At 47.6% G+C, this 26,057-nt stretch overlaps 1 protein-coding gene across 3 annotated transcripts in view; it reads right to left on the reverse strand.

Moving 5' to 3' along the window:
- PAN2 (PAN2-PAN3 deadenylation complex catalytic subunit PAN2) overlaps nt 1–26,057 on the reverse strand; it is a 78,206-nt gene that overhangs the window by 17,311 nt on the left and 34,838 nt on the right. For all 3 annotated transcript variants that reach the window (XM_084595369.1, XM_084595368.1, XM_084595370.1), the window contains 7 exons: nt 22,868–23,013; nt 18,955–19,067; nt 7,962–8,060; nt 6,484–6,614; nt 5,450–5,573; nt 2,691–3,053; nt 529–619 (listed from right to left, as the gene is read on the reverse strand). In XM_084595369.1, the coding sequence (XP_084451495.1) occupies nt 529–619; nt 2,691–3,053; nt 5,450–5,573; nt 6,484–6,614; nt 7,962–8,060; nt 18,955–19,067; nt 22,868–23,013 (1,067 nt within the window). The remainder of the gene's footprint in view (nt 1–528; nt 620–2,690; nt 3,054–5,449; nt 5,574–6,483; nt 6,615–7,961; nt 8,061–18,954; nt 19,068–22,867; nt 23,014–26,057) is intronic.

Below are 26,057 nucleotides of genomic sequence, written 5' to 3' on the forward strand. Positions count from 1 at the left end.
TGGATGCGAGAGTTGGACTGTGAAGGCTGACCGCCGAGGAATTGACGCGTTTGAATAGTGGTGCTGGCGGAGACTCCTGAGAGTTCCTTGGACTGCCAGAAGATCAAATCAGTCGATATTGTCGACCATAAACCCTGAGTGCTCATTGGAGGGTCAAATTCTAAAGTTAAAGCTCAGCTACTACTTTGGCCATCTGATGAGAAGAGAGGAGTCGCTGGAGAAAGATTTAATGTTGGGAAAGGTTGAGGGTCGCCGGAGAAGGGGTAGGCAGCTAACGCGATGGTTAGATGGCATCCTCGAGGCACTGCAGATGAAGTTATGTGATGTTAGGAAGATAGTGAGAGACCGGAAAGCGTGGCGTGACATGGTCCATAGGGTCACGAAGAGTCAGACACGACTGAACGAATGAACTGAACTGAAAACCGCAGTAAAGGAAAAGTGCTACCGCAATACAAGCCAGACAAAGCGCGTGGTTCAAATAAAGCATAGTCAATGTGTGACGAAAACAGGGCAGCAGGCGACTCTCACCTGATGCAGGATGCTTGGTTGCTATGTCGGCAACTGTGTAGTGAAGGACACAAGGCAATTTCCAGTCCAAAGGGAGCCACACTGCTTCCTCCTACAAAAATCATAAATACAGGACATGCTGTAAAAATATGTCATCATGAAGGTGGGAAACACGAATTTTTTATTAGTACATGGGTAGAGAAAAAAAAAATAAACGCAGTTCTTTTAGCTAGGTTGGCCAAATACGAAGCATGTGTGCTAACACATTGCATTTGCTTTCACTCTCAGTTCGAGGCTAGGGTTTCAAGGTCAGGCTTCAGGCCAAGGTGGCCAAAATACCTGGCTGGGAACATTACTGGAAGTGCATTACAAAATTTTAAGCCCACTTAACACACCTTAGGAGTGGTGTGTTTGGATTCATTGCGCACCAATGGAATTTGATAAAGACAAAATGACATGCATTGCACAGCACGAGCGAGTGGCAGGTTAGACATGAGGTGTGATCAGTAGCAGAGATCACACAAAGCTAACACATTGCCGCAGAATCTAAACCCAGTCGAGGCCATAGTTATTTTATTTCTTTCGAGGTCACAGGGCTAGGCACAGTTGCAGCCAATGGCTTTTCAATAGAGTTGGAAACCCTAGACCTAGCGCTATAAAAAAAAATGCCAGTCACTACAGTGCTCCATGCTAAAATGCCGTACATACAAACAAAAACACGCAGAACAGAACCCCACGGACAGGAGCGCACCTGTCCAAGCCAGAACATGTTGTTTTCTTCGGTGTGTCTTCGTTTGTATGTGCACCGTTTTAACATTGATCATTACCAACTGGCCCGGCTTTCTATTCTGCTGATCACTACAGTGCTCTAGCAAATTTGTGCGGCAACCAAGGCTGTGCAAATAATGCGTTTTCAAAACTGAATGAACACGAATATGTAGCTCTGGCGAACTGAATAAATATAGAACAACTAATCATTCAATCAAAGAAAAAACCGAATGAATTAAGAATTTTGCTGTTTGTGGTGTGAAAGCAAGAAAGAAAAACAGGAGTGGTTTGGGGCATTTGAGGCCTCATGCCCTGGTATGGAGGCATCCCTGTTCTAGATCAAGTGGTGGCATCTCATGAGTGGAGCATGCTAAAAATGGCTGTGTACTTCTCGCGTGACGTAGTGGAAATGTGTTTACTGTTTATGAAGGTTTACTTCCTGGCAGCATCAGCGCGTTGAGATGGAGCCGTTAGGATGGACAGACTTCCTCCATAGCGAGCGCCAAGGATAGCTGTCATTGAAAACACATTTGGAAAAAGGTGGGCAGACCACAAACACGATCAGTAACACCGGTCGTCAAGTCTACCCTCAGGTGATTGGCGCCAAACATGGGTGCATGCCGCAGCAATGCTTCTGAGAGCACCACAACAATCCATCACCTTGCTACTGCTTCTCATTTTCTCTCCCACTCATTCGGTCCAAATGAAGGGTCATGCATCAGCACAGCCTTCGGAAAGAGCAGCAGACATGGCTGGGCAAGCTCTTCAGCCATTAGAAATGTTGACATATAGTATTTTGAAACAACAGTTCGGTGTGCGTTGCAAATTCTTCAATTTCAATCATATTTACATTGTGTGCAAAGAAGTTCTCAGTGCACCAGTGCCCTCAGATATCTTTGGGAAAAGTGGAGACCAAATAAAACGCGTTGCATACAACGTCAGGTTGGGTGTTAACCCGTTCTTTTGTGGCTTGTTTCTTCTATGGTGTGTGGGTAATTCACTTTGGCTGGTTGACATAAGATAGTTGTACAGGACAAAGTAGATTAGTCCACAGCACACTACGCAAAAAAAAGAAAAGGCTCAGAGCAGGCAGCCCAGCAAGTATCAAGCTCTGCACAAGGAACAGTAGTACTATATTTATATTCAATGATGTATATTTAAAATCAATGATGTATATTTATAGTCAATAATGCTAAGTACCTACACTCTAGAGGCCATCAATCCCTCGCTGACACATGCAACATCCTTTAGTTTGTCAGATACAAATACATTCTTGGCTAATTGGTAAGTCTCAGCAACTTTTATCAGCCTTTAACTCTGAGCATGTAAAATGTTGCCTCGGGACATCAATGCTTGAAATGCAACATTCTCCCCAGAAACGTGCCACTAAGAAGACGGCAAGCCAACTGACTCACGGGAGAGATTGGCACAATGGTGAAGTCGTTGAACAGGTACCACTGAGTGGCCGGTCCTCCCTGGTGGTGCTGGTGGTAGGAAGGTCCAACTCTGATGCAGCTCACAATGTTAGTCCGGCTGTTGTTCACAACAGACACCACCGATGTCAGTTCGTAGAGGACCCCTTCCTGACCTCCTCCTTTTTCTCCCTCTTCCGAAGACTTGGAGGGGTCCCCTCCTTTCATCTCAGAGTCCCCTTCTCCTCCTCCTTCCTCCTTTCCTACCACCCCCTTCTCCTCTTCCCTGGCCACTTCCTCTTTTCCACAGGAAGCACTCTCTTCCTCAGCGCTGGAGATTGGCTCCTGAGATGCAGAAGCGTCGACCTGCGCCAAGCACAATACTAATGACAAATCACAAAAGAACTGTGAGTTGAGCTAGTTGATGCATCATTTTTTAAAAATACACAGCGCAACAAACATAGGACAAGCGAGAAGACGGGAACAGCGCTGACTATCAACTGCATGATTTATTGAAACAACACGAATATATACAAAAATTCTCTGACAACCAAGTGCGCATGTTCGCAGATAAAACAACATTTCACTTTAACCAGTTTCGTCAAGATATGAGATTTCTTGGGGATGAATGATAACAGATGGGGTGCTTACGCATGTGTCAGAATTCTTGTGAATGAGATAGGCCTCTTTTAATTCCCGTGTTAATTTCTCTCTGTGTTTGTACAACACTGTAGTTTCTTTGAACAGGGGAGTGCAAGGAGGGTGCAAAGGGGGCTTTTGGCTACATTCCTTGTGGTGTAGTGCCAGGTTCGATGACAGGCTTTTTCTAGGGAGGTTTCATGTTCTCTTAGCCTTATGTTAAGACACCTTCCTGACTGACTAATGTAATCTTTTCCGCAAGTAAACGGCACTCTGTATACCACTCCTTCTGTGCATAGTCAGCGCTGTTCCCGTCTACTCGCTTGTCCTATGTTTGTTGCGCTGTGTATTTTTAAAAAAAGACAAATCACAATTCCCCCAAAATTCACTTGCGACTGTCAGCATAGCAATGATTTTAGTGCTAAGGTGCAGGCATACATGCTGAGAACAGTCAGGACAGATGAATCCTGGGATTTTATTCATCATGCACTTGTGCAAACTGCACCCATGTTAGAATTCCACTTCACCCAAATCTGCTTAAATTTTGGGCAATAAATAAAGATGATGAGCAAAATATTTGTGAGCCGTAAAAATCTGTTCCCTGATTTTAAACATTATAAAGAAGATGAAGACAGAGAAACACTGAAGACAGGATGGGCACTGTCTAATTCTCTCCTTGATAGCAACCATCCTGTTTAGTACTGTGTTTCTTCGAACGCCTCCTGTTCTGTGGTGTTCTATAGTGTTTGAAGTATGAATTAACTGGCCTAAACTGAAATTCTGATCTAAATTTAACTGCCAGTGTTTATATTCCCACATTTAAAACATATTCCATTCCCAACTACTTTATAACCAAAAGCACTGATAGTATTTCCACACCCCGATTTCCAGCAATACAACAGTCAGCAACAACACTAGAGTGCTTCCCCATGCAAGGAGTTTGTATGAACCCTGGCTGTCCAGAAGTTTTGACAATTATACTGCTCCTGGGCCGAGCTCATTAGGTTCTCCTCACATTTTAACTTTGTATACTGCAATAAGCTTGAAGAATAAAATGGAAAAGCTATTGAAATGAACAGTGGAATGAAAAGCATTCAGAACACACCCATTTCAGTTAAAACTAAATTTGGACCTGAAATGAGCTGAGCAGAGTTATACTGTCGCAAATAATTTGAATCTTTGCTTGTTCTTTTTAGACAGCCACTTACATGCCACCTTATCTCTGTTAATCTAGCGTGAGGATCGATTCTGTATTGTTTGTTTATGTTCATTCATTATTACAGCGCAAAGACGGCACAGAACAAGAGGAGGACACAACAGCGCTGACTGTCAACAAAATTTTATTCGAGACCAGCAGGGTTTTTATACCGCCTGGCGGTCAGAAACGGAAAAAAAAACAGGAAAAGATGCAGGAATAGCAACAAGAATGTGCAAGTGTCGGCTAACCTCCGTTCTTGTACCCTTGCACGTTTTTGTTGCTATTCCTGCATGTTTTCCTGTTTTTTTCCGTTTCTGATCGCCAGGCGGTATAAAAACCCTACTGGTCTTGAATAAAATTTAGTTGACAGTCAGCGCTGTTGTGTCCTCCTCTTGTTCTGTGCCGCCTTTGCGCTGTAATAATGAATGTATGCAACCAACTCGCCCAAAATGTTGTATTATGTTTGTTTATGCCTGTTGTCCCGAGAGATGATGCGATAGCATTTTTTTTTGTCAAGCTGTATCTCGAAGATTCCGGCCAGTCTCATGCGTTTCTACAATGTTCCAGGTTATGCTAGTCACTGGTTGTGGCTTTATCTAGATATTTCTTTGTCGCCTATAAATTGAGGGCTCGACAGGCATTCTTTGTTCGACGACCAGCGAGCACAATTGCTGTTATCGTCGCTGCTGAATCGCTTAGTTCTTTTGTGGGCGCAAGTCAGCCCAATAAAGAGTTCCTTTAGTGCACTCCTGGACTCTTCATTTGTTATCGACCTTGTCACCATGACGTGACGATATTCTCAAAACAGTTTAGAGGCCCTTGCCTCTTGCATCGCATTATTTCAAAGATTAAACCCACCTTGCAGCATGCCTTTACAAGTCATAGGCTTATAGTCAGAAGGCCAGAAAATCTGGGACCCACTAACCTTGCAGTCCGCCCGGGAGATGTCCACAGTGCCATCTTTGTTAAGTGTGATGCGTATGGACAGGGGGAGCCACGAGAAGGCGCTCTGGTGGCTCGAATCCATGTCTACTTTGGAGGCCACATACCTACGCAACCGTGCGCGAGTGAAGCGGTCACCAGTGTGGATGCACTACCCCACAGTAGTATAGCACAAAGAAGTGATCTACACCATCAAACCGAAAATGAAAACGAAAAAAAAAAAAAACACACTACTATAAGAAAGGCATCAGAATGATAGTTTACCCCTCTTGAAAAGCCTTACCGCCTGATGATGCGAAACAGCAATCATTACAGCCAGCAGCTTTCTGCTACAGTGCAAATCATTTGCAACAATTCAAGGATTAAAAGATTATAGACACCTAATTTTTGGGTTCGTGTTTTTATCATTTCTAATGATGCCTAGGAAATAACTGTATATGAATTAGCACGTCACATTCGCCTATGAATGCTGAATAATTATAATCTAATTTCTTTTCTCACCTGTTTCGGTTTTAGTTTTAACAGCCGAGCAATGACTATGACGTCACAGTCAAGTCTAGCTCTCGCGAGGAATGAAAATACAGCAATATAATCATTGCTGTGTCATTTCGATTCACTATCGCTCCAATCTGCCTCAAGAACAAGAATCACTACAAGTAAAGAAAAAGAGATTATATTGTTGTTTTTACATGCCACACATCAAGACATGATTGTGACGTCACAGCCATCCCTCTGCTGTCAAAACCGAAACTGGTGAGAAAGGAAAATTCAGTTATAAATTATTTAGCGGTCGTAAACAAAAACTGCGTGCGGATTGATATACTGGAATGGCTTACGCATCATTAACAAGAAGAAAAATGCCATCAAATTCGGTGTTTATGGTCCTTTGAGCCTTGAAGATAAACTAGGCCTATGCGGTGGACCAATGCACAAATACCACACAATTCTGTCAAAGAAGAGAGAGTGCACGAAAAAAAGCAGGACTGTGGAATTAGCAAGGATGCTGTGGCACCTCACCTTTTTCCTTTATCCTTTTCGTGGAAGAACTTGCAGCCTGCCCGAGTGCAGCAGTTTCCATAGCGACAGCGCTTGGGCACTGGAGCGGATGAACAGAATGCCATGGCCTTGCTGTCTTTGTTGCCAAACATCTGCAAATTCATTTCGACATCAGCCCATTGATAGCAGGTTGGATCAAACGCCCAAGCAGGTTGCAGTTCGGGCATTTCTCCCAAGCCCACTTTCCCAACAACAAAGCAGACAACAAACAGAATGAGTAAAATCGCCAGCAGAGTTACCATTCCCAGTCTCCATGCACGAGCCACGACAACATGGGCAATGGAAACGGTGAAGTAGGCCAACTCAAACTGTCACCAAGTAAGTATATTTTAGTTTTTTTTTTTCACCCCATTGTCGAGAAACATGCACCCGGAATACAATAAAGAGAGAAGGCAGAAATGGGCTGAGGCTCTGGAACGCATATATTCAAGGAAGCCGAGGGAGCAGGTCGCATTTGTAGATGCGGCTGACGGAAAAAGGGAGGAAGGCACTTTAGCGGTAGTGGTTGACGGGGGAGGGGGCTCGATCTCAGCACTATCGAATAAGAGTGATGATATTGATGTCACAAAGGAGGTTGCAATAGCTCTTGCTTACGTCGGCACAAAGGCCATGTATGTGTTGAGCGACAGTAAAACTGCAATTCAAAATTTTGGTAGTGGGAGGATATCTCCCATGGAACTCAGAATTCTAAGACAAAAAGAATTGGACAGGACAATTAATCTGATTTGGAACCCAGCGCACGAATCTGTTAGTGGCAACGAGGCTGCTCAGAACCTGGCTCAAGATCTCTACTGCCGAGCAGGTCGAAATGAGCAACCTGAGGAAGGCTACAACAGAGAAGCGCGTCTGCTGTCGTATTATCATGTGACGTAGTATTATAGAAGGCAGCGTTTGAAACTACCCCCTCCAGACAAGACTCTAGATGGGAACCAGATGACGGCATGGAGCCGTCTGCAAACAGATGTTTATCCAAATTCGATCTTAAATAAATATATCGTTAATTCCGAGATTTTGAACATGAGAGCTGCAAGATTTGCGGGAAAAGGGGCACCCTTAACCATATAATATGGGAGTGTTTTCATTCCCCAGGCAGGGCAAATAAAATTGATAGTAGAGAAGCCTAGGAGGCTTTGCTGAAAAGCCCAACCCCGGAACACCAGCTACTAGCGGTTCGACTGGCTGAAGAGGCCATCGACATCCAGGGGATTTTGGCCCAGCATCTGAAGCGAATTCTCACCTGCCCCAAAGCACCTCTCCTCTAGGAGGGAGGACCTGGGGTAGAGAAGAACTTTTTCTATTGGACAATAAGGTTGATTCACTCACTTGTCAGCATAGTCACTAAATTTGTTTTCAGTGCAACTGGTTACAATGGTATAATGGCAAAAAATTTGATGAGGCAACAAAGGTGACCAAAATCGCTGCATCAATGCAGGCAGTACCTCAATCTGGGTCTGCCAAAAGTTGAGGTCCTGCTGGTTTTCCAAGCCAGAGCTGACAGTCAGTATGTCCGGTAGTGACTTAAGCCTTTTGCTCTGCAGCTGAAAAATGCACAGGAATACGAATGTATAGTCAGAACATTGCACTGACCAGAAATAGCACACCATATGTGAAGAAGAAACATTGGGCAATGAAAGCAAGCTGCATTTAAGAGCAAGTCATCTACTTGGCAAAGCTACACTCTCAAAAACAGTTAAACCTGACAGCAAAATAGCCAATAGGTGCAAGGTGCAACCAGTAGTCCTGGTAGCATCACCAGGACTGGTATTACAGAAAGTCAATGCAAACTGAACACTCTTATGCCACCGGATACACAATTCTGGGAAGGAGTTTCGCCGAAAATAAAAATGGGAGGCATGACGTAACAACAATTTTTGTGACGACATAGCTCAGAATATTACAGCCAACGAGGAAGCGAAGCTACTTTGTTATATGGCCCCTCTAGGCATCACGAGGCATGTCGTGACGAAATTGCTGTCACGTGTGGGGCCCTGCACCACTCATCCGTAAGGCCCGTGCGCGCTGCGCATTCGAAGGCCACGCCACTATCCCAATGCCCCCTGCGCGGTGCCTGTTTCCCTCTCCCCGCTCGTTCGGGGATAACCAGTCCCGCGCGAGGGGGCTATAAAGGAAGCCTCGCGCCGCCGTCGCTCTCTTTTGGTCCCTGCCTCCTCGTTCCTGCTTTGCGCCTGGAGCTTCTGCACGGAAGACGACCCACAGACTGCAGCCGCCCGGACGACGACCTAGCACAGACTTCGACGATCCCTGTGAGATTAAAGATGCTTGTCATACGGCCCACTGTGTGTTTGTCGTGCGCATCCCTCGGGCAGAGAAATCGCCCACAACTGGCACCCAACTGGGGCTGAGTTAGCACCCATGTGGACGATTTTTCTGCCAACGTGGCAGCGCACGGCAACACGACGGGCCGGTCCTTTGTATGTTAGGCGCGACGCCATTTTGAGTTTAGGGCTATCGTGTGTGCAGATGACACGGAGTGTAGTATAGTAGTGTTTGTACAGTGTTTTAATTTTGTTTTGGGTTATGTGTGTGTTTGTTAGTGTCTGGCGGTTTGTGTTTTAATTTTTTTTGTGCATATGTTAGTTTTATGAAGTGTTTAGCCTTTGTGACTAGCCTCTTGATGCGGGCTAGGTGGTAGTCGTGCGCGTGTAGGCTCCCGGCCGGCCTTAGTTGTTGAGTGCAATGCCTCCGAGAAAAGACGTGCCAGATAGGGCCGCCGCTTCGGATGCCAGTGCGTCCGGAAGCGAGGTAAAGGACGCGGTAGAGTCTGCGCAGGTTACCGATGCGGCCGCCCTGATGAGGCAGATGAACGAAATGTTGTCGGTGTTCACCCGTCAGCTCGGTTCGGTGGCTAGCGCCAACCAAGCCACAGCTGCGGCGACAGTCTCGCGTCCGCGGATAAATGTAGAGGTTCCCTCCTTTTCCGGCTACACGGACGTGAAGTCAGTCCACGACTTCTTGCAAGAACTCGAGGATTATCAGACGGCACTGGGTTCCCCAAACGACATGGTGCTAGCGCAGGTAATCCCCGTGGCACTTGTTGAGAGCGCGGCGCGATGGAGACGCTGTCAGCCGGCCTTCCAGTCGATGGCAGACTTCACCAATCGCTTCCGCGCCGAGTTCTTGCCGCCCGATTACGAGCGCCGGATGCCTGAGGAGCTAGCGTTGCGCACACAGCACGCAGAGGAGAGCCTCCTCGAGTATGTACGCGCAATGCAGGAGCTCTACAAGAGGGCAGATCCCACGGCAACCAATCTTGAACAGGTCGCGCGCGTGATGAGGCAATGCCATCCGCGCTTCAAGCCGTATTTGCGGGGACGTGGTTTTGCAAACCTCGAGGCCCTAGCACAGGAAGCGAAGGTAGTACAGGCGGATTTACTCGCTGAATTGCGCTACCAGCCACCCCCCAGGCCAGCCGAATCGCTAGAGCCGCGATGCACCTGGGCCAGAGGCCAAGACTCCGCGTCGCTCGCCAGGGGCGCAGACGTAATGACGGTTGGGCAGGAAAGGCCAGCGGAAGGCTCCGCTATTCCTCGCGCTCTTGACCCGTACGCGTTCGAGCAGCGGCGTCGAGCTGGGCTTGCCAGCGACGTCCGCATAGGCGCGGAGAGAGGGGAAAGACGTCCCCAACCACTTCGTGGAACGCGGCATTCACCGACCGCGCGGCAGGTGAACGATCGGCTTTGCTGGAATTGCAACCAGCCGGGCCACGTGGCACGAGAGTGTCAAGTAAGGCGTATGCAGGGAAACGCGGACCGCCGGCGGCCATAATTGGTAACACCAGCCTGTCGCCGTCGGCGGGAGAATTTCGTGGTAGCCACGGCGGAAAATGAGAAATGTACTCCCACGCCGCGTCACCGGGCGACCGCCCTGGGGGCGCAGAGGCTTTTGTCCCCCTCACTTGTAGAGCGCAAGGAATGTTGTCGCGCTCGAGCCCTTTTATGCTAGTGCGGTTAGTTGGTCAAAGCTACTCGGCACTCGTTGACACGGGCTCAACTCTGTCACTGGTCGGTGATGATGTTTTCGAGGCCTGCCGTAGATGTAACATCCGTGTCAGGCCAGCCGAAACCCCTTTGAGCTTAGCAGCAGGGACAACAAAAGCGGAGGGAGCAGTACGTCTGGTTCTGCGTTTTGACGGCAGGAAGCGGAGGCATCGCTTCGTCTATCTGCCCGGCTTAGCCATACCAGTTATTCTGGGAAGAGATTTTCTTCCGAGCGAAGGCATTGTGCTTGACATGAGGGAGAACGGCTATCGCTACAGCCCCTTCACCCCCCTCATTCCCTTTGTTAGCGCACCCAAACAGGAATGCGTCACTCAGCGAGCGAGCGACCACGCTTTTGTGGCAGACGGCTCCCCCGCGCCACTGAATGGTAGCCCATTAGAAGCAATTATCGTGTCCTTCTCAGGAACCGGTAGTCAGCGCAGAAGGCTCGTGGAAACTTTACTCCTGTTTTCGGATTGCTTCACAGAGAAACCAGGCAGAACCGACTTGCTTCAGCACGAGATCGAAACGGGTGATGCGCGCCCTTTCAGATGTAACCCGCGGCCGTTAAGCGCACATAAGAGACAGCTTCTCGACAGCGCCCTTGACGAGATGATAGATACCGGCGCGGTGAGACCCTCACAAAGTCCCTGGGCGTCCCCAGTGGTTCTAGCGCCAAAGAAAGATGGTTCGGTCAGGCTGTGTGTTGATTATCGAAAGCTCAACTCACTGACGCCTACGGTTGCGTACCCTTTCCAGTCAATCGAGGCTGTAATGTACGCGTTAGGGAACGCAAGGTTCTTCACAGTCCTGGATGCAAGCAGAGGGTACCTGCAGATTGAGGTGGCGGAAGGTGACATTCAGAAAACCGCATTCACCTGTCACCGCGGGCTCTTCGAATTTACTCGACTCCCGTTTAGTTTGTCTAATGCAAGGTTCAACTACGCGATGGCGTACCTCGACGACGTCATGATATTCTCACAGTCGTTCGAAGAGCACCTCATTCACCTGAATTCCGTTCTTGAAAGAATGAGACGTGCGGGAATAACAATCAACCCAAAGAAAGTGCAGTTGGCATCGAAGAGAGTGAACCTCTTGGGATTTGTGGTTGATGATGGCACTTTGAGACCGAACGATGACAAACTGCAGGCAATTCTGAACTACCCCTGCCTGACGGACGTGAAAAGCTTGCAGAGGTTTTTGGGAATGGTTGCCTTCTACAGACAATTCATCCCTAGTTGTTCAGAGCTCGCTAGGCCGTTGAACCAGCTGTTGCGAAAAGGCTCGAAGTGGGTCTGGGGCAAGGAACAGAACGACGCTTTTGTTGCCTTGGCTCGCGCGATAGCGAACAGCGCTAGTTTGCGTCTCCCCGACCTGAACAAGCCGTTTGTCTTGCAGACAGATGCTAGTGATGCTGGTGTAGGAGCCGTTTTGTAGCAGGAACACGAGGGCAAGCTGCGCCCTGTCGCGTTCGCTAGCCGCACGCTCACATCGGCGGAGCGGAATTACTCCGTGACCGAAAAGGAATGCCTGGCGATAATGTTCGCATTGTAAAAGTTCGACATGTACCTAGACGGAGCGGTTTTCACCGTGCAGACAGATCACCAGGCACTTTCGTGGTTAAAGAGGCTGAAAAACCCCGCAGGCAGACTCGCGAGATGGGCGCTGACGTTGCAACTTTACGCGTATGCCATTGAGTACCGCTGGGGCAGCATGAATAAGGTGGCCGATGCTTTATCGCGCACACTGTTGAAGGCTGGCAGAAGCGCAGAAGAGGCGCAGACCAGCATTGCTGAAAGCGGCGTCGCCGCTAGTGGAGAGGAGGAGAGGGCAGACACGAGTGTCGCGCCCTGCGTAGTTAAAGACAGAAAGGAGGCGGACAGAGTTGCCGCGCTGTGCTGCGAGAGAGAGAAGGCACAGCAGCTGGTGGCGGCGACTACTCGCCTGCCAAGAAGCGAGGCAGAGAGAAATCTGTCTTGGGGAGTAGCGGTCAGTAGGAAAGAGCTAATTGAGGCCCAGAAAGCAGACGGTTTATGCCAGCGGGTGCTGACAGAGCTTGCGAGTAGTGCAGCTTGCACCGGGAACGCTGAGGGCAAGTACGACGCGTATCTGCTGGGCGATGATGGCTTACTGCTCCGCTACATCCCCCAACTTGACGAGGAAGAGGCGATTGCATCCCCCTTCCGAGTCGTGGTCCCGAGGAAGTTGCGGAAACGATTCCTCCAGTACTTCCATGACTCAGCGCTGGCAGGCCATGGCAGCGGCAGTAAGACTTACGACAAGTTATGCCACATCGCGACCTGGCCAGGTATGAGAAAGGATGTGCTGGGTTACGCCCGTACATGTCCTGTTTGCCAGGTAGCCAAGCCTCGGGCGGGGAAACCCGCTGCCATGATGAAGCCGGTAGTTAGCAACTATCCATGGAAAGTGGTCGCGTGCGATATCATGGGACACCTCCCTCGCTCCGCGCGCGGACACCAATATATCCTGGTAATAACGGACCCCTATTCCAAGTGGGTTGAGGTTTTCCCCCTTAGGAAGCTTGTGTCAGAACGGATTTGGGAGAAACTGTTGGAGACATTCACTCGTTTCGGTTTCCCTTCCGACCTGATTACAGACAATGCCTCGTATTTCACAAGCAAAGTCTTTGTTGATTCCTGTCGGGCGTTTCAAATCCGCCACAGGAAAACGAGTCCCTACCACGCTCAGAGCAACATAACCGAGAGAGTGAATCGGAATGTTAAGAGTATGCTGGTTGCGACGACCGAGCAGCACAGAGATTGGGACGCACAGCTGTCCGAACCGGCTTTCACCACTAGAACAACCGTGAACAGGTCGGTGGGTATGACACCTGCTTACTTGAATTTTGGGAAAGAGATCGCTTTTCCGCTAGAGAACACCCTACTTGACGCGGCGGGGCCCGCGCCCCCTCCGCTTACGCAGTACGCGGCAAAGCTCCGCGAGCGCGCGGCTCGTGAAAACCTCGATGTCGCGCGCATGGAGCAAGCGGATCAGTACAACAAAGGTTGTCGTCACGTCGTTTTCAACACGGGCGACTTGGTACTGAAAAGAACGCACCCGCTTAGTAACGCAGCGCGTGGTTTTGCCGCATCGCTAGCGCACAAGTGGGTTGGACCGTTCGAAGTTATGGCACAGACTATGCCACTCACCTACCAGCTGCGGTTGTTGGCGAGCAGTGAAACTGCTGGTCCGGTGCACGTCGCAGACTTGAAAGCTTACCACCTTCGCAAGGACGATAACTGCGAAGCGGGGGAAGCTCAAAGCGATGCAGCGATCTCCCCCAAAGTAAGGCGTACAGGTAGCAACCCGGTTCGCAACCGACGCTATAACCTAAGGCCAAGGTAGTGCACTACTTTGTCTAACGTCTTTGCTTCTTTCAGAATGCATTCTGATAAGATTTTGCAGCAGCCAGATGAACCACCGTCGCTGGGGCGGGAAACCGCACCCAGCGCATGGTTCCAGGAGGGGCCACATAAACAGGGGGTACCCCCCTAGTTTGTAGTGGTTTGTGGCCCATCATTGTGACCAGCGCGGCCATGCTGGCCGTCTTCAACGTGTCTGGTTTGGAGCCAGCTGCCCAGGCCTGGAGTACGGGCCTCAGGAAGCCAGGTGTGCCCGGGGCGGAAACGCCTGCTGCAATGTGCATCCAGCACGGCGCCACGTGGAAAGGGGTCAACGATGTAGAGCAGCAGCTCAGGGCCGCTGCCAGACGTATCCGTGGCCGAGCCCAGCTGCGCTGTGACCCCGAGGATGTGGCCGCTGCTGGAGAGGGACCAGTCGGAACAGTCCCGACATGCCTGCTGCTTCTCCCGTCGCACGAACCAGCTGAGAGGGCATCCCGCCAGAGCCAGGCGACAAGCCTCCCTATTTTACGCCGACCCCGGCTCGGACATGGACATGGCCCGGCTGTTGGCGTAGCCCGGGTCGGACACTGAGGGGGGGGGAGATGTGGGGCCCTGCACCACGTATCCGTAAGGCCCGTGCACGCCGCGCATTCGAAGGCCGCACCACTATCCCAATGCCCCCTGCGCGGTGCCTGTTTCCCTCTCCCCGCTCGTTCGGGGATAACCGGTCTCGCGCGAGGGGGCTATAAAGGAAGCCTCGCACCGCTGTCGCTCTCTCTTGGTCCCTGCCTCCTCGTTCCTGCTTCGCTCCTGCTTCGCACCTGGAGCTTCTGCACGGAAGACGACCCGCAGGCAGCAGCCGCCCGGACGACGACCTAGCACCGACTTCGACGATCCCTGTGAGATTAAAGATGTTTGTCATACGGCCCACTGTGTGTTTGTCGTGCGCATCCCTCGGGCAGAGAAATCGCCCACACACGTCATGCCTCAAGCTCTTCCTCTTGGCGAAACTCCACACCGGAAGTATGTGCCAGCTGATGTAAAAGCGTTCAGTTTGTGTTATACTAGCCAAAGCCAGAAGTGTGTCGTCACTTCTGCGTCGTCTTGCTTCCAGACAATCACAAACTGAACGCAGTTCTGTAATACCGCCCCAGTGCAGTTTAGAGACAGCCTACGTTTACATAGTAAATCATTCAGCTCAACACTGACATTTGAGACAAAGGTTTCTGGAAATCCGGCAATCTGCCTTTTGCACAAAATGTGGCGCCCTTTGGGAGTGGTTGAAAATTCGTCTGCTACTGGTTGAAAACGTCCTTGGCACCAGCGAAATGACGGTGTGTGCTCTTGACAGCTAATGCCATCTATCGCATACACCTGTCACAAATATTAACTACACATGGCCTCCGAGATCAGCTACAGCTCCTCCGATCGCAGAGGCCAAGAACAGCGCATGCGCAACTGGGGTTGGTGGTTTGTTTTCAACCAGGGGAGAGGCATGCATGCGCAGAGCAGCCTTGTGAAAAAGGCGGATTATAGCACCACACACATAAATTGATATCTTACAGGCAGCTACACTTAAACAGAGACACAATAAAAATGAACAAGGCAAAAGCCTAGACCGACATGAATAACATGATGATATTTTCAAAAAGCATGCACAAAGTGAAGAGAAATGTGTTTGGGATAAACTACATTCCAGACTGTTGCCGAATGTGTGCAAGATGTGTTTACTAGCCAAGTCCCCCCTTGTCCACATCATCATCATCAGGATCATCACCTAGAGTATGGCCCTTTAATTACTTCTATCTTGAACCACTGCCATATCCCAGCTAACTTCCCAATGTTTGCTGTGTTTTTAATAAAACAAAAGATATCCAATCTTACTAACCATACAGACATATATGGTGCAAAGAATGTCCCCATCTTTTATTGGCCTGACTTAAAACATGTTTTGTCACCTGTCACATTACTATTGAGACCCACAAAGAACACACTCAAAAACGTCTCCTTCAAAAATGGGTTCACCAAGCTCACGTGATCAAAAACTGAATTTCTTGCATTTTAATCACTTACAGTATGCAAAACTGATGTTAGAAAAGAGAAAACATGCTGAAATCTGTTAACTGACTGAATTTTGAATGCATTCGAGCAGTTAAAATAAAATGCCCCTAGTCTCAGGCACAGATATACTGCATTTCTTCATCCCACCTTACATGAAGTAGCAGTCGGAGCTAGAGCTCCTCCAACTCAGATAGCAGCTGAAAATGCTGAATGTTATCATGGACTGCCATGCTGAAGCGCTCATATGACGTAAGTGGAACCAGGGCTGCACCATGGAAGTGTTGCATTTTTGAAGCGCTTCTGAAAAAATTCAACACTAAACTTGACAGAGTACAGGACATGGATGTGTCAAACTTTTAAAAATCATAAAAATTATGGGCGTGCAAGTATGCGAAATTTCGAATATAAATAGAATATGTTTGTTGTCTGATTTGTGTTCATATCCTGAAAACTGATATTCGGAATTTTCAAAGATTTCCGAATACACCGAAAATTTTCAAATTCACCTCAACTTCACCACACTGTATGCTTTACCGCAATGCTAGACCGCCTGGACTGTGCAGTAAAGCATTCTCGAAACGCGATGGGGCTCATTCATGAAGGGGCGTTTGGACGGAGGCTGAATGCAGAGGCGTCCCTGTGCTGTGCAATGTTAGCACATGCTAAAGATCCCCAGGTGGTCAAAATTACTTCAGAGCCCTCAACTACGGCGCCCCATTCTCCCTTTCTAATTTCATTCCCACCTTCCTCCCTTCCCCCTAACAGCATGGTTCAGGTGTCTACAGAAACAAAGTGTGACAGATACTGCGCTTTTCCCTTCCTGTGAACCCATTATTATTATTATTTTGGACAGTGTGTACAAAGTGAAGCACTCGGCGAAACCATGAAAAAATGTCTTCTCCCTTCAGCTTCATCCCAGATGCAGACAACCATCGTGCAGGTGTCCATCAGGCCCAATCCGTGTGATACAAATGATTTTTGGCAGTTTATCCTGGTCTATTCAATATTTAAAACTTTGTTAAATCGGGCAATTCTTCTGGTCCATTGGAGCCAAAATTATTGAGAGTTTACTGTACTCAGCAGCGATGTGCCATCTTCACCTGGTTTCGTGCAGGTCCTTCCTGTACAAAATACCAATACACAAAATCCTGTATAAAAATGTGCACTGGATTTTTCAGTAGAATATATGCTTCAGTGCAACTTTAGTTTAATTTTATCTGTGACTATGCCATGTGAACTTTGATATAAGCAAGACGAACAATGTTTGCTATTTGCAATGTTTCATTCTTTTTTCACTGATCATATTGTTAGGTTGATTTACAGGGATGACTCCGCCTCAGCCTGGTGCATTCACTCAAAGATGGCGAGCTTCTTCTTTCTCACACACTTCGTTCTCTCTTCCGTGCTGCCTGACATTTCCTCCTCCTTCGCACACGAAGACCCCTGGGCTGTCAGAGTCTCAAGAGTGGCAGCGCTTCATTCTTGCAACATGTACAACTTGTGTTTTCTGAGAGGGGCGGCCTTGGGAAGATTGACGAGACATCATGTAATTCAAATCATTGATCCAATTGAGCACAATAAATGGGCCTGTGTAAGGCGACAACAGCTTCTGGGACAAACCACGTTTGCGAAGAGGTGTCCAGAGCCATACTAAATCTCCAGGAAGGTAGTAGACATCCAGATGCCGACGATCGTAGCATTGCTTAGAGCGGTCCTGCAATGCCAGAGTGCGTATTCGGGCGTGCCGATGAGCCTCTTCGGTGCTGCAGAGGGTGCTCGAAACAGAAGGCTCGGTGTCGAGAGAGAACGGCAAAATGGTGTCGAGAGAACGTCGAGGCGGTCGGGCATAGAGAAGGAAAAAGGGTCTATAAGCAGTTGTTTCGTGCTTTGAGGTATTATAGGCATATGTAATAAAGGGAAGCACGTCATCCCAGTTCTTGTGATGAGAGTCGACATACATCGCAAACAAATTCATCCGTGTCCGGTTTGTACGTTCAAAGACGCCATTTGTCTGTGAATGGTACAATGTAGAGTCACGCAACTCGCAAGTACAAAAGCACAGAAGCTGTTCTACAACACCTGTCGTAAACTGGTGGCCATGGTCACTAATAGTGACATGAGGAGGCCCATGACGGAGGACAAAAGCGTGAAGCAGAAAGAAAGAGACGTTAGCAGCGTTGGCGGAGGGGATGGCGCCAGTTTCACAATAAAGCTTGAGATGGTCAATGCATACGATGACCCCGCAATCGCCTTTGGACGAGCGGGGAAATGGGCCTACGAGGTCAACACCCACTTGCTCATCAGGCGAGTAACTTTTCTAGTAGAGCAAACCATCACGAATGCAGAAAGGGATTTCAGATATTGGATCAAGAGCTTTTCCAAAAAGTGGTACCAAGTCTTGATATTTGCATTGTTCTTGCTGGAAAGTGGCAAGATCCGGAAATTGCACAGAAACGGCGGCAAGATAGTCGTCAAAGTTGTCATCATTGCAAAGAGTTTTCACGAGAGGGAGTCGTGAGCAGTAAGCGTCGGCCTGCTAGCAACCACTTTTGTACGACACTGTAAAGTTGAAGTCCTGCAGGCGTAATGCCCAGTGGGCCAACCGACCGCAGGGGTCGTGCAGATTCATCAGCCAGCAAAGCAAATGATGATCAGTGATGATTGTAAAGGCACATCCATAAAGGTATGAGCGAAACTGCAAAATATTCAATATTTGAAGGCATTTTGTTCCCATGTTCATATTCGATTCGTATTTAAAAATTTTAAAATTTGCACACCACTAATAAAAATGCAATAACATAATAGAAACCAGCAGTGCAATTTGAAACTCTATTAATGTACACCACTTTCTTTTGAACAGACAGTGTAATTAGGCATATTTTGCTTCTCTCTTTTTTTCTTCTCTTTCTTTAGCTTTTAAACCTATTCATACTTCTCCAGTTTTCAATTCTGGTGAAACAAACAAACAAATGGCACAAGAGGAGGTGGCCGAACCAGGTGGCACTTACTGAGGGCTGGTATTTCTCGCACTTGTCACACCAGGCTGGCATGGTGCTCTCGAGGCACAGGCTTCGCTTGAGGATCTCGGTGAAGGGATAGTGAGGTGTCACCCGTTCTGGAACTGCATGCGACACAGGCACGGAGGCAAAAGCTTATTTAGCTTGAAAAGTGGTCATAACACAAGAAAGCTAAGTCCTGACAGCACTGCGTATATATGCTAAACGTTCCAACAATAAAGGAAGCCCATATTCATTAAACTAGTACATGGCTGCTCTTGATTCCTTTATAACGTTAGACTTTGTGAGTGCACATTAGACTAAACAATAGGTAGTATTAAAAAATTCGATAGGGTAGGCATTACCTCATCCAGCCACACAGATTATCAAGAACGCCATGCTGACTCCAGTTGTAAGTATAGTAGCTTCAGTTACTGGCAAAAGTAAAACACTACCAGTCTCAAAATATATAAAAAAAAAGAACACTGTTAAAAAGGTAGTGAGCTGCAGTTTATTTATATATACAGTAAATTCTCGTTAATTCAAGCTTAAAGAAAACGGGAGAAAAGTTCGAATTAACCGAAAGTTTGAATTATCGAATGACCACGAAAACATTGTGACAAAATATTCAATTACTGCAGATTTATTTGGAGAAAAACTCAGAAATAATCGCCTGCCTTTGATGCGAAAACTGCGAGTCAACTACGATTTTGCGCCGTTCTGTGAGATGCTTCACTGCGCTAATGCTGTCGCGAGCCTCGAGGCAGAATTGTTCCAGAACGGCAAAAGCCTCCGCGGCCTCTCTCACCGTGCGGCGCGGTACTTGTGGCAGCTCCTCACATGCGGTGTCGACCTCCGAGGATTCGTTGTCCGAGGCACCGAGCACATCTTCGACAATCTCGTCCTCCGTTAATGACCCAGCAACGGCCACACCCACATCTATGTTGATATAGTCCTCAGAAGCACTTGTTCAGGAAGCGAGTCGTCAAAACGATCGTCACCAGACAGTGCAGCGCGCACTGGTTCGTCTGCACCGGACTGAGCAAATCCGCAGTGAAGGAAACAGTTGGCGATCACCTGCGGTGGCGTACTGTCCCACTCATAAGCTAACATATGCACGGCGCTGAGAAGCGACACTTTATACGTTTTCATAGCCTCATTGCACAGGAGCATCCTTTCCAGGAGGTAAAAGTCGTACGGCCGTAAAAGTCGCACTTCGGCACGCTTGCGTCGCAGAAGTTGGGCCGAATTAACCGGCGCGAGAGAGTAGCAGCGTTCGAATTATTGAGCGCCCGACTCCGTGTAGTTCTATGGGTGCTGGCTAGGACCAAGCCGGCTGTTCGAATTATCCGATTTTCTGAATTAACGGGGGTCGAATTAACGAGATTTTACTGTATCTCTCCTTTTTATGCCCAACAACCATCCCATCTGTATAAGTTTCAACATGTGTTGATGGTTGCTGTCAAATGAGGTATGTACATGCCAGGGCGGCTTGTCTATGGAAAAAAAGGACGTGCAAGTTTCAGCTACAGGTAGGGAGTCGAAGAGAGTAGCAAGGACAGTGAGAAATGCACTCACTCACCATACAAAAAAGTGGAGTGGTTCACAGGAGGGAGATAACCAGAGAGCTTGTCAAGATACTGAGCAGGATTTTGCATTTAGAAAGAACGTGAAAGAATGATCCGGTAGCTCAAATAGTTGGCCTAGTCTACACCTGGCAATTAAATGTCCTGCCTATTAAACCACTCTTAATGTGGGAAAAGGGATGCGCAAGCAGCAATGGCAACAGCACAATAAGGGTTGTTGCGGTGATACAATCTGCTTTTGCCCTTCAGCAACGGCCATGATGCTGCCATAAGGAATTTAAGGAATTCCGTTGCAAAGCTGGTTTATTATTCCAACTACTTTTCATTAGCTTCACTCCTGGTGTCAGTCTTGAGGTCACATTCTTACATACTTTACTGCAATATTCTTATAGGCCCCACAGGTAACCAGTTTTAAATCAAGCTGAAAGGCTGCTCGGTGCCAGAACTGGGCATGGTCTTACTGATTGGTTTCCAATCGAGAAAGGAGTGAGGCAAGGCTGCATACTGTCGCCCTGCCTATTTAACCTATATGCAGAGTGCATCATGAGGAAGGCCGGTCTGGACGAGTCTTCAGCTGGAGTCAAGATTGCTGGAAAACGTATCAACAACCTTAGATATGCGGATGATACCACTTTAATGGCAGAAAGTGAAGTGGAACCCAAGAGACTTCTGATCCGTGTGCAAGAAGAGAGTGAGAAGTTTGGGCTTAAACTGAACATTAAAAAGACGAAGATCATGGCGTCTTGCCCTATCAAGTCCTGGAGCATCAATGGACAAGAAGTGGAAGCTGTGACAGATTTTCTGTTCTTGGGCGCCAAGATTACCTCGGAAGGAGACTGCAGCCATGAAATTAGGAGACTGCTTCTGGGAAAGAGAGCAATGGTGAGCCTTGACCGCCTAGTAAAGAGCAGAGACATTAGTCTGCCAACCAAGATCCGTATAACTCGTGCTATGGTCTTTCCAGTTGTGATGTATGGATGCGAGAGTTGGACTGTGAAAAAGGCTGACCGCCGAAGAATTGACGCATTTGAATTGTGGTGCTGGCGAAGACTCTTGAGAGTTCCTTGGACTGCTTGAAGATCAAATCAGTCCATATTGTCGACCATAAACCCTGACTGCTCATTGGAGGGTCAAATTTTAAAGTTAAAGCTCAGCTACTTTGGTCATCTGATAAGAAGAGAGGAGTCGCTGGAGAAAGATTTGATGTTGGGAAAGGTTGAGGGTCGCCGGAGAAGGGGTAGGCAGCGAACGCGTTGGTTAGATGGCATCCTCGAGGCACTGCAGATGAAGTTATGTGATGTTAGGAAGATAGTGAGAGACCGGAAAGCGTGGCGTGACATGGTCCATAGGGTCACGAAGAGTCGGACACGACTGAACGACTAAACTGAAACTGAGGGCATAATCAAAACAGATGCTCCACAGTTTCAGCATCAACACATTTCGAGCAGTGAAGGAAGGTCTTTAGGACGAAGAAAAGTAATCCAGGAGCAGGGAAATGCGCTTGAATGTGAGCACCAGTTAAGGCGCAGATGTAAGCACAAGCTGCTTCACGACACGGCTCTTACCACGACTGAACGACTAAACTGAAACTGAGGGCATAATCAAAACAGATGCTCCACAGTTTCAGCATCAACACATTTCGAGCAGTGAAGGAAGGTCTTTAGGACGAAGAAAAGTAATCCAGGAGCAGGGAAATGCGCTTGAATGTGAGCACCAGTTAAGGCGCAGATGTAAGCACAAGCTGCTTCACGACACGGCGAGCGGCTTGGAGCCGAGGGAGCGCTGCGCATACACGCTTGCTGTCTGTGAGAGCATTGAAAGCGACACACAATTGCTCAGTTTGGAGTAACACATGCTTGTACAATGCTGCCCGGTGACGGCCGCGACATGCGCAACTGTGACACGCCCCTCTCTTACTGAGTGCGTCTGTGCAGCCACTCCGGTCCCTCATTATTAAGTCGCGTGATGTGGGCGTCACCAACTTCCCTTTATATACTTCAAGTTCACGGAGAGAGAGAAAGAGAGAGTCAGCGGCTTCGGACAGACATCAGCAAAATCCGTGGTTGCGGCTAGTAGTGCTATGCACTAAAAGGCCATATGCAGTGCGAGAACAAGCTGGGATGGAGCAACATAAAGAGGTACATACAGAGAGCACAGTCAGGGCCACAACCATGCAACGCAGATGGAAAAAAATGATAAAGGCAGCAAACAAAGGATATGTGCGTACAGAAGCATGTCAAGCTAGAATGCAGGAAATGAAGAAAAAGAACAGATTAAGCCTCAGGTAGCAGGGAGTTGCTCAAAAACTGGATGCACGAACGTGCAGGAGCAGCTCTTACCAGGTGGCAGAGGATCAGGGTAGACGAGGGAGCAGAGCAAGGTGGCTGACTCCTTTTCGCGAACATTGCCGCATCGGCACTGGTTGCAGTTGACCAGCGTCCATCCGAACAGCTTGCTCACCTGGCTGTCGGTCTCTCCAGCTTTCCTGCCATGGAAGAAAACTGGCTAGTACAAAGTATTCAAGCAAAGATCATCATCATCATCATCATCAGCCGGATTATACCCACTCCAGGGCAAACGCCTCTCCCATACTCCTCCAACTAACCCGGTCCTGTGCTAGCTGCACCCAACTGACCCCTGCGAACTTCTTAACCTCATCCGCCCACCTAACTTTCTGCCGCCCCTTCTATGCTTTCCTTCCCTTGGAATCCAATTTGTTACCCTAAGCAACCATCAGTTATCCTCTCGTCGCACTACATGTCCTGCCCATGCCCATTTCTTTTTCTTGATTACCACTACAATGTCATTAACCTGAGTTATTTCTCTGACCCCCTCTGCACGTTTCCTATCTCTTGATGTTACACCAACCATTTTTTGTTCCATAGCCCTCTACGTTTCCCTCAATCTAAGTTGAACCCTTTTCATTAGCCTCCTTGTTCCAGCCCGAAAGGTGAGCACAGGTAAGATGCAACCGTTGTATACTTTAGCAAGCAAAGACAGGATACGCTTAATATATACATGTTCACTGTTTCTGAGGATTTTTCAGGAAAAGAAGAAGGCAACATTACAGTTGAAAACAGCCTTGAAGCACAAAATCTTAGGCTTTTTGGCTGACAACAGTGCCATTATGAAATGTATCATAAACTGGATATTACTGTTGAGGACTAATTCACTGCAGTAGAATCCTGTTAAAATGAGCTCGGTTAAGATGAAATCTCAAATGAGATGAACGGTGTGAAATTATGTTTGGCGTCCCAGACAATCGATAAAAAAAAAACAACAAAACAAACAAACAAACAATCCAGTTAAGATGAACATTGCACAGACGCTAATTGGTTAAGATGAACTATTACGGCAACAATGGCAAAAGAGGAGACCCCAACTGACACTGGGCAAGCACAGCTTTGTTCTTCGGGCTTTAGCAAGCACCTATTCATAGACAAGCCACGCTGGTCCACAATTTTGGAGAGGAACGAAGCAGAGTGTTAAGAATAAAAGACAGTGGTGTGTTTTCTATGTACACCGGCTGACACATGCAGCTAAATGAGCAAAAACATTAGCTGTGGTTTAGCTTGTGGTTAAACCTGCAGTTACACGAGAGAAATCTGCATGGCTACGATTAGGTTCAGATTGAAAGTAAAGACATGGCTTTTTTGCACATAGTAGTTTACTCTATGATTTCAGCTTTAATTATGCCATAGGGGAATCACTTCACATATGAGCACCCCTTGTTTCTCGTTGTTGACCATTCTCATTCCTGTGTAGAAGACTTCTTGTGCTATGACATCGTCTCTACAACGAACTCCGGGCCATACCGCCATCACAACGTTCGAACGAACCTTCTGTTCTGTTCTAGCAACTCGCTGTTGTCATTCGCCTCTACCAACTAGTACCGAGTTATCTGTCTTCTTCTTCTTTTCTTTTCTTTTTTTCTTCTTTATTCGCTTTTCGGACGGGCTGGGCGAAATGGCGAGACTGTGGCCAATGTAAAAACAAACTCAGCTCAATGGCTGCTGTAACAACCGATGCTGAACAGAAAAAAAAAAACAGCCAACGCTGCCTCCTACAGGGGTTTACATGACTGTGTCATCATGACAGTGCGTTACCACCTCTGTCTGACCACACATGTCACTGTATCATCCCGTGATGCACATTGTTTTGCTTTTGAGCATACTGTATACACTGCGTTGCCATTCTGTTTAGTCGGTTAAATATTTGACCAAAGTCACTTGGACTTCTTGGGAAGGCCGACATATTGATTGACATTCACGCTGGCTAGCGTTCGAAGATAGAAACAGCTCGTAAGTTAGGCATGGCGAAAAGTACCATGACAGGTATCTTGAATGATGCAGTGCAGCTTACTGGTGCATTGGAAGATTGCGAGTTTGCGCTGAAGTGAATGAGAATGAACAAGGTATCACTGAGGCTGCGCTGCAGTCAGACAGAAATTTAGAAAAAAAGAAAGATAGATACCGCTCAAAGGAGAACGACCCTTGAGCAAATAGCATCGACCGATATTCATGATACCGCAGGTGACCTAATAAAGCTGTAGGGAGCCCTCTTTTATCTGCCACACCCTGAAATGTTACAATAGCAAGTTTGGTTTCGTTTTGTTTATGTGGTGTAATGTCCCAAAGCAACTCCGGCTATGAGGGGTGCCATAGTGAAGATCTAAATATTTCAACCACCTGGGGTTAAATCTTTAACATGAACTGACATTATGCAGCCAATGGGTACCTTGCTTTTCGCCTCCATCGAAAAGTGGCTGTGGCAGCCAGGATTCGGTTCTGCATCCTTGACCACAGCAGTTGAGCGATCTAACCACTGCACCACCACAGCAAGTAATAAAGTCTAAAGAGGTTATTCGTAATGTCACGAGAATCGGTCAGCGCCATTGTCGACTATGGTGTCTTATGATTTGATAATTTCGAACTTCAGATAAATCCAACTTTTTTTCCCCGATTCCGTGAAGTTCGAAATAATGAGCTTTTACTGTATTTTCTGAATTGCACTGATCGTTCAAGCTTTGTGCGACGTTTATTATACTGGACAAAAATTTAGTAACCCTGTGTACAGTTTAAAGCCTGACTTCTACTTGTACTTTTCATTATGAACAGTGATTTAAAATCAAAGTTGCATGTTTAAAATATACCGAAACGCCAAGAACAGGATTTGCTTTTCCAGCACATGTATCAACACTGTGCTGCTGAATGCCGTCATGCTGTACCTCATTCAGTTCTTATCTTGTGTGGAAAACTTGAACATGTAATTCCATCAATACCGTATAGATGGTTCCAGTAGGTGTCCAACATATTGGGCAACTGGGTTTCAAGAAATGCTTGGCATTACAGTACTGGCTCAAAATGTGATTCCCAATATATTGGATATAAAGCCCATAGCTCCATCTCAGGACGATATATGTAGTCGGTCTTAAGTGGCACAGCAAAAGCCAAGAAAAGGCCATGAATGAGTGATGAGATATCCTGAACCAAGCCTCTGTCAAGGACATTACCAGCAGCTAACTCCTCT

This window comes from Amblyomma maculatum, chromosome 2 (assembly GCF_055883805.1).
Source record: "Amblyomma maculatum isolate TAMU_Amacu chromosome 2, ASM5588380v1, whole genome shotgun sequence".
Lineage (NCBI taxonomy): Eukaryota > Metazoa > Arthropoda > Arachnida > Ixodida > Ixodidae > Amblyomma > Amblyomma maculatum.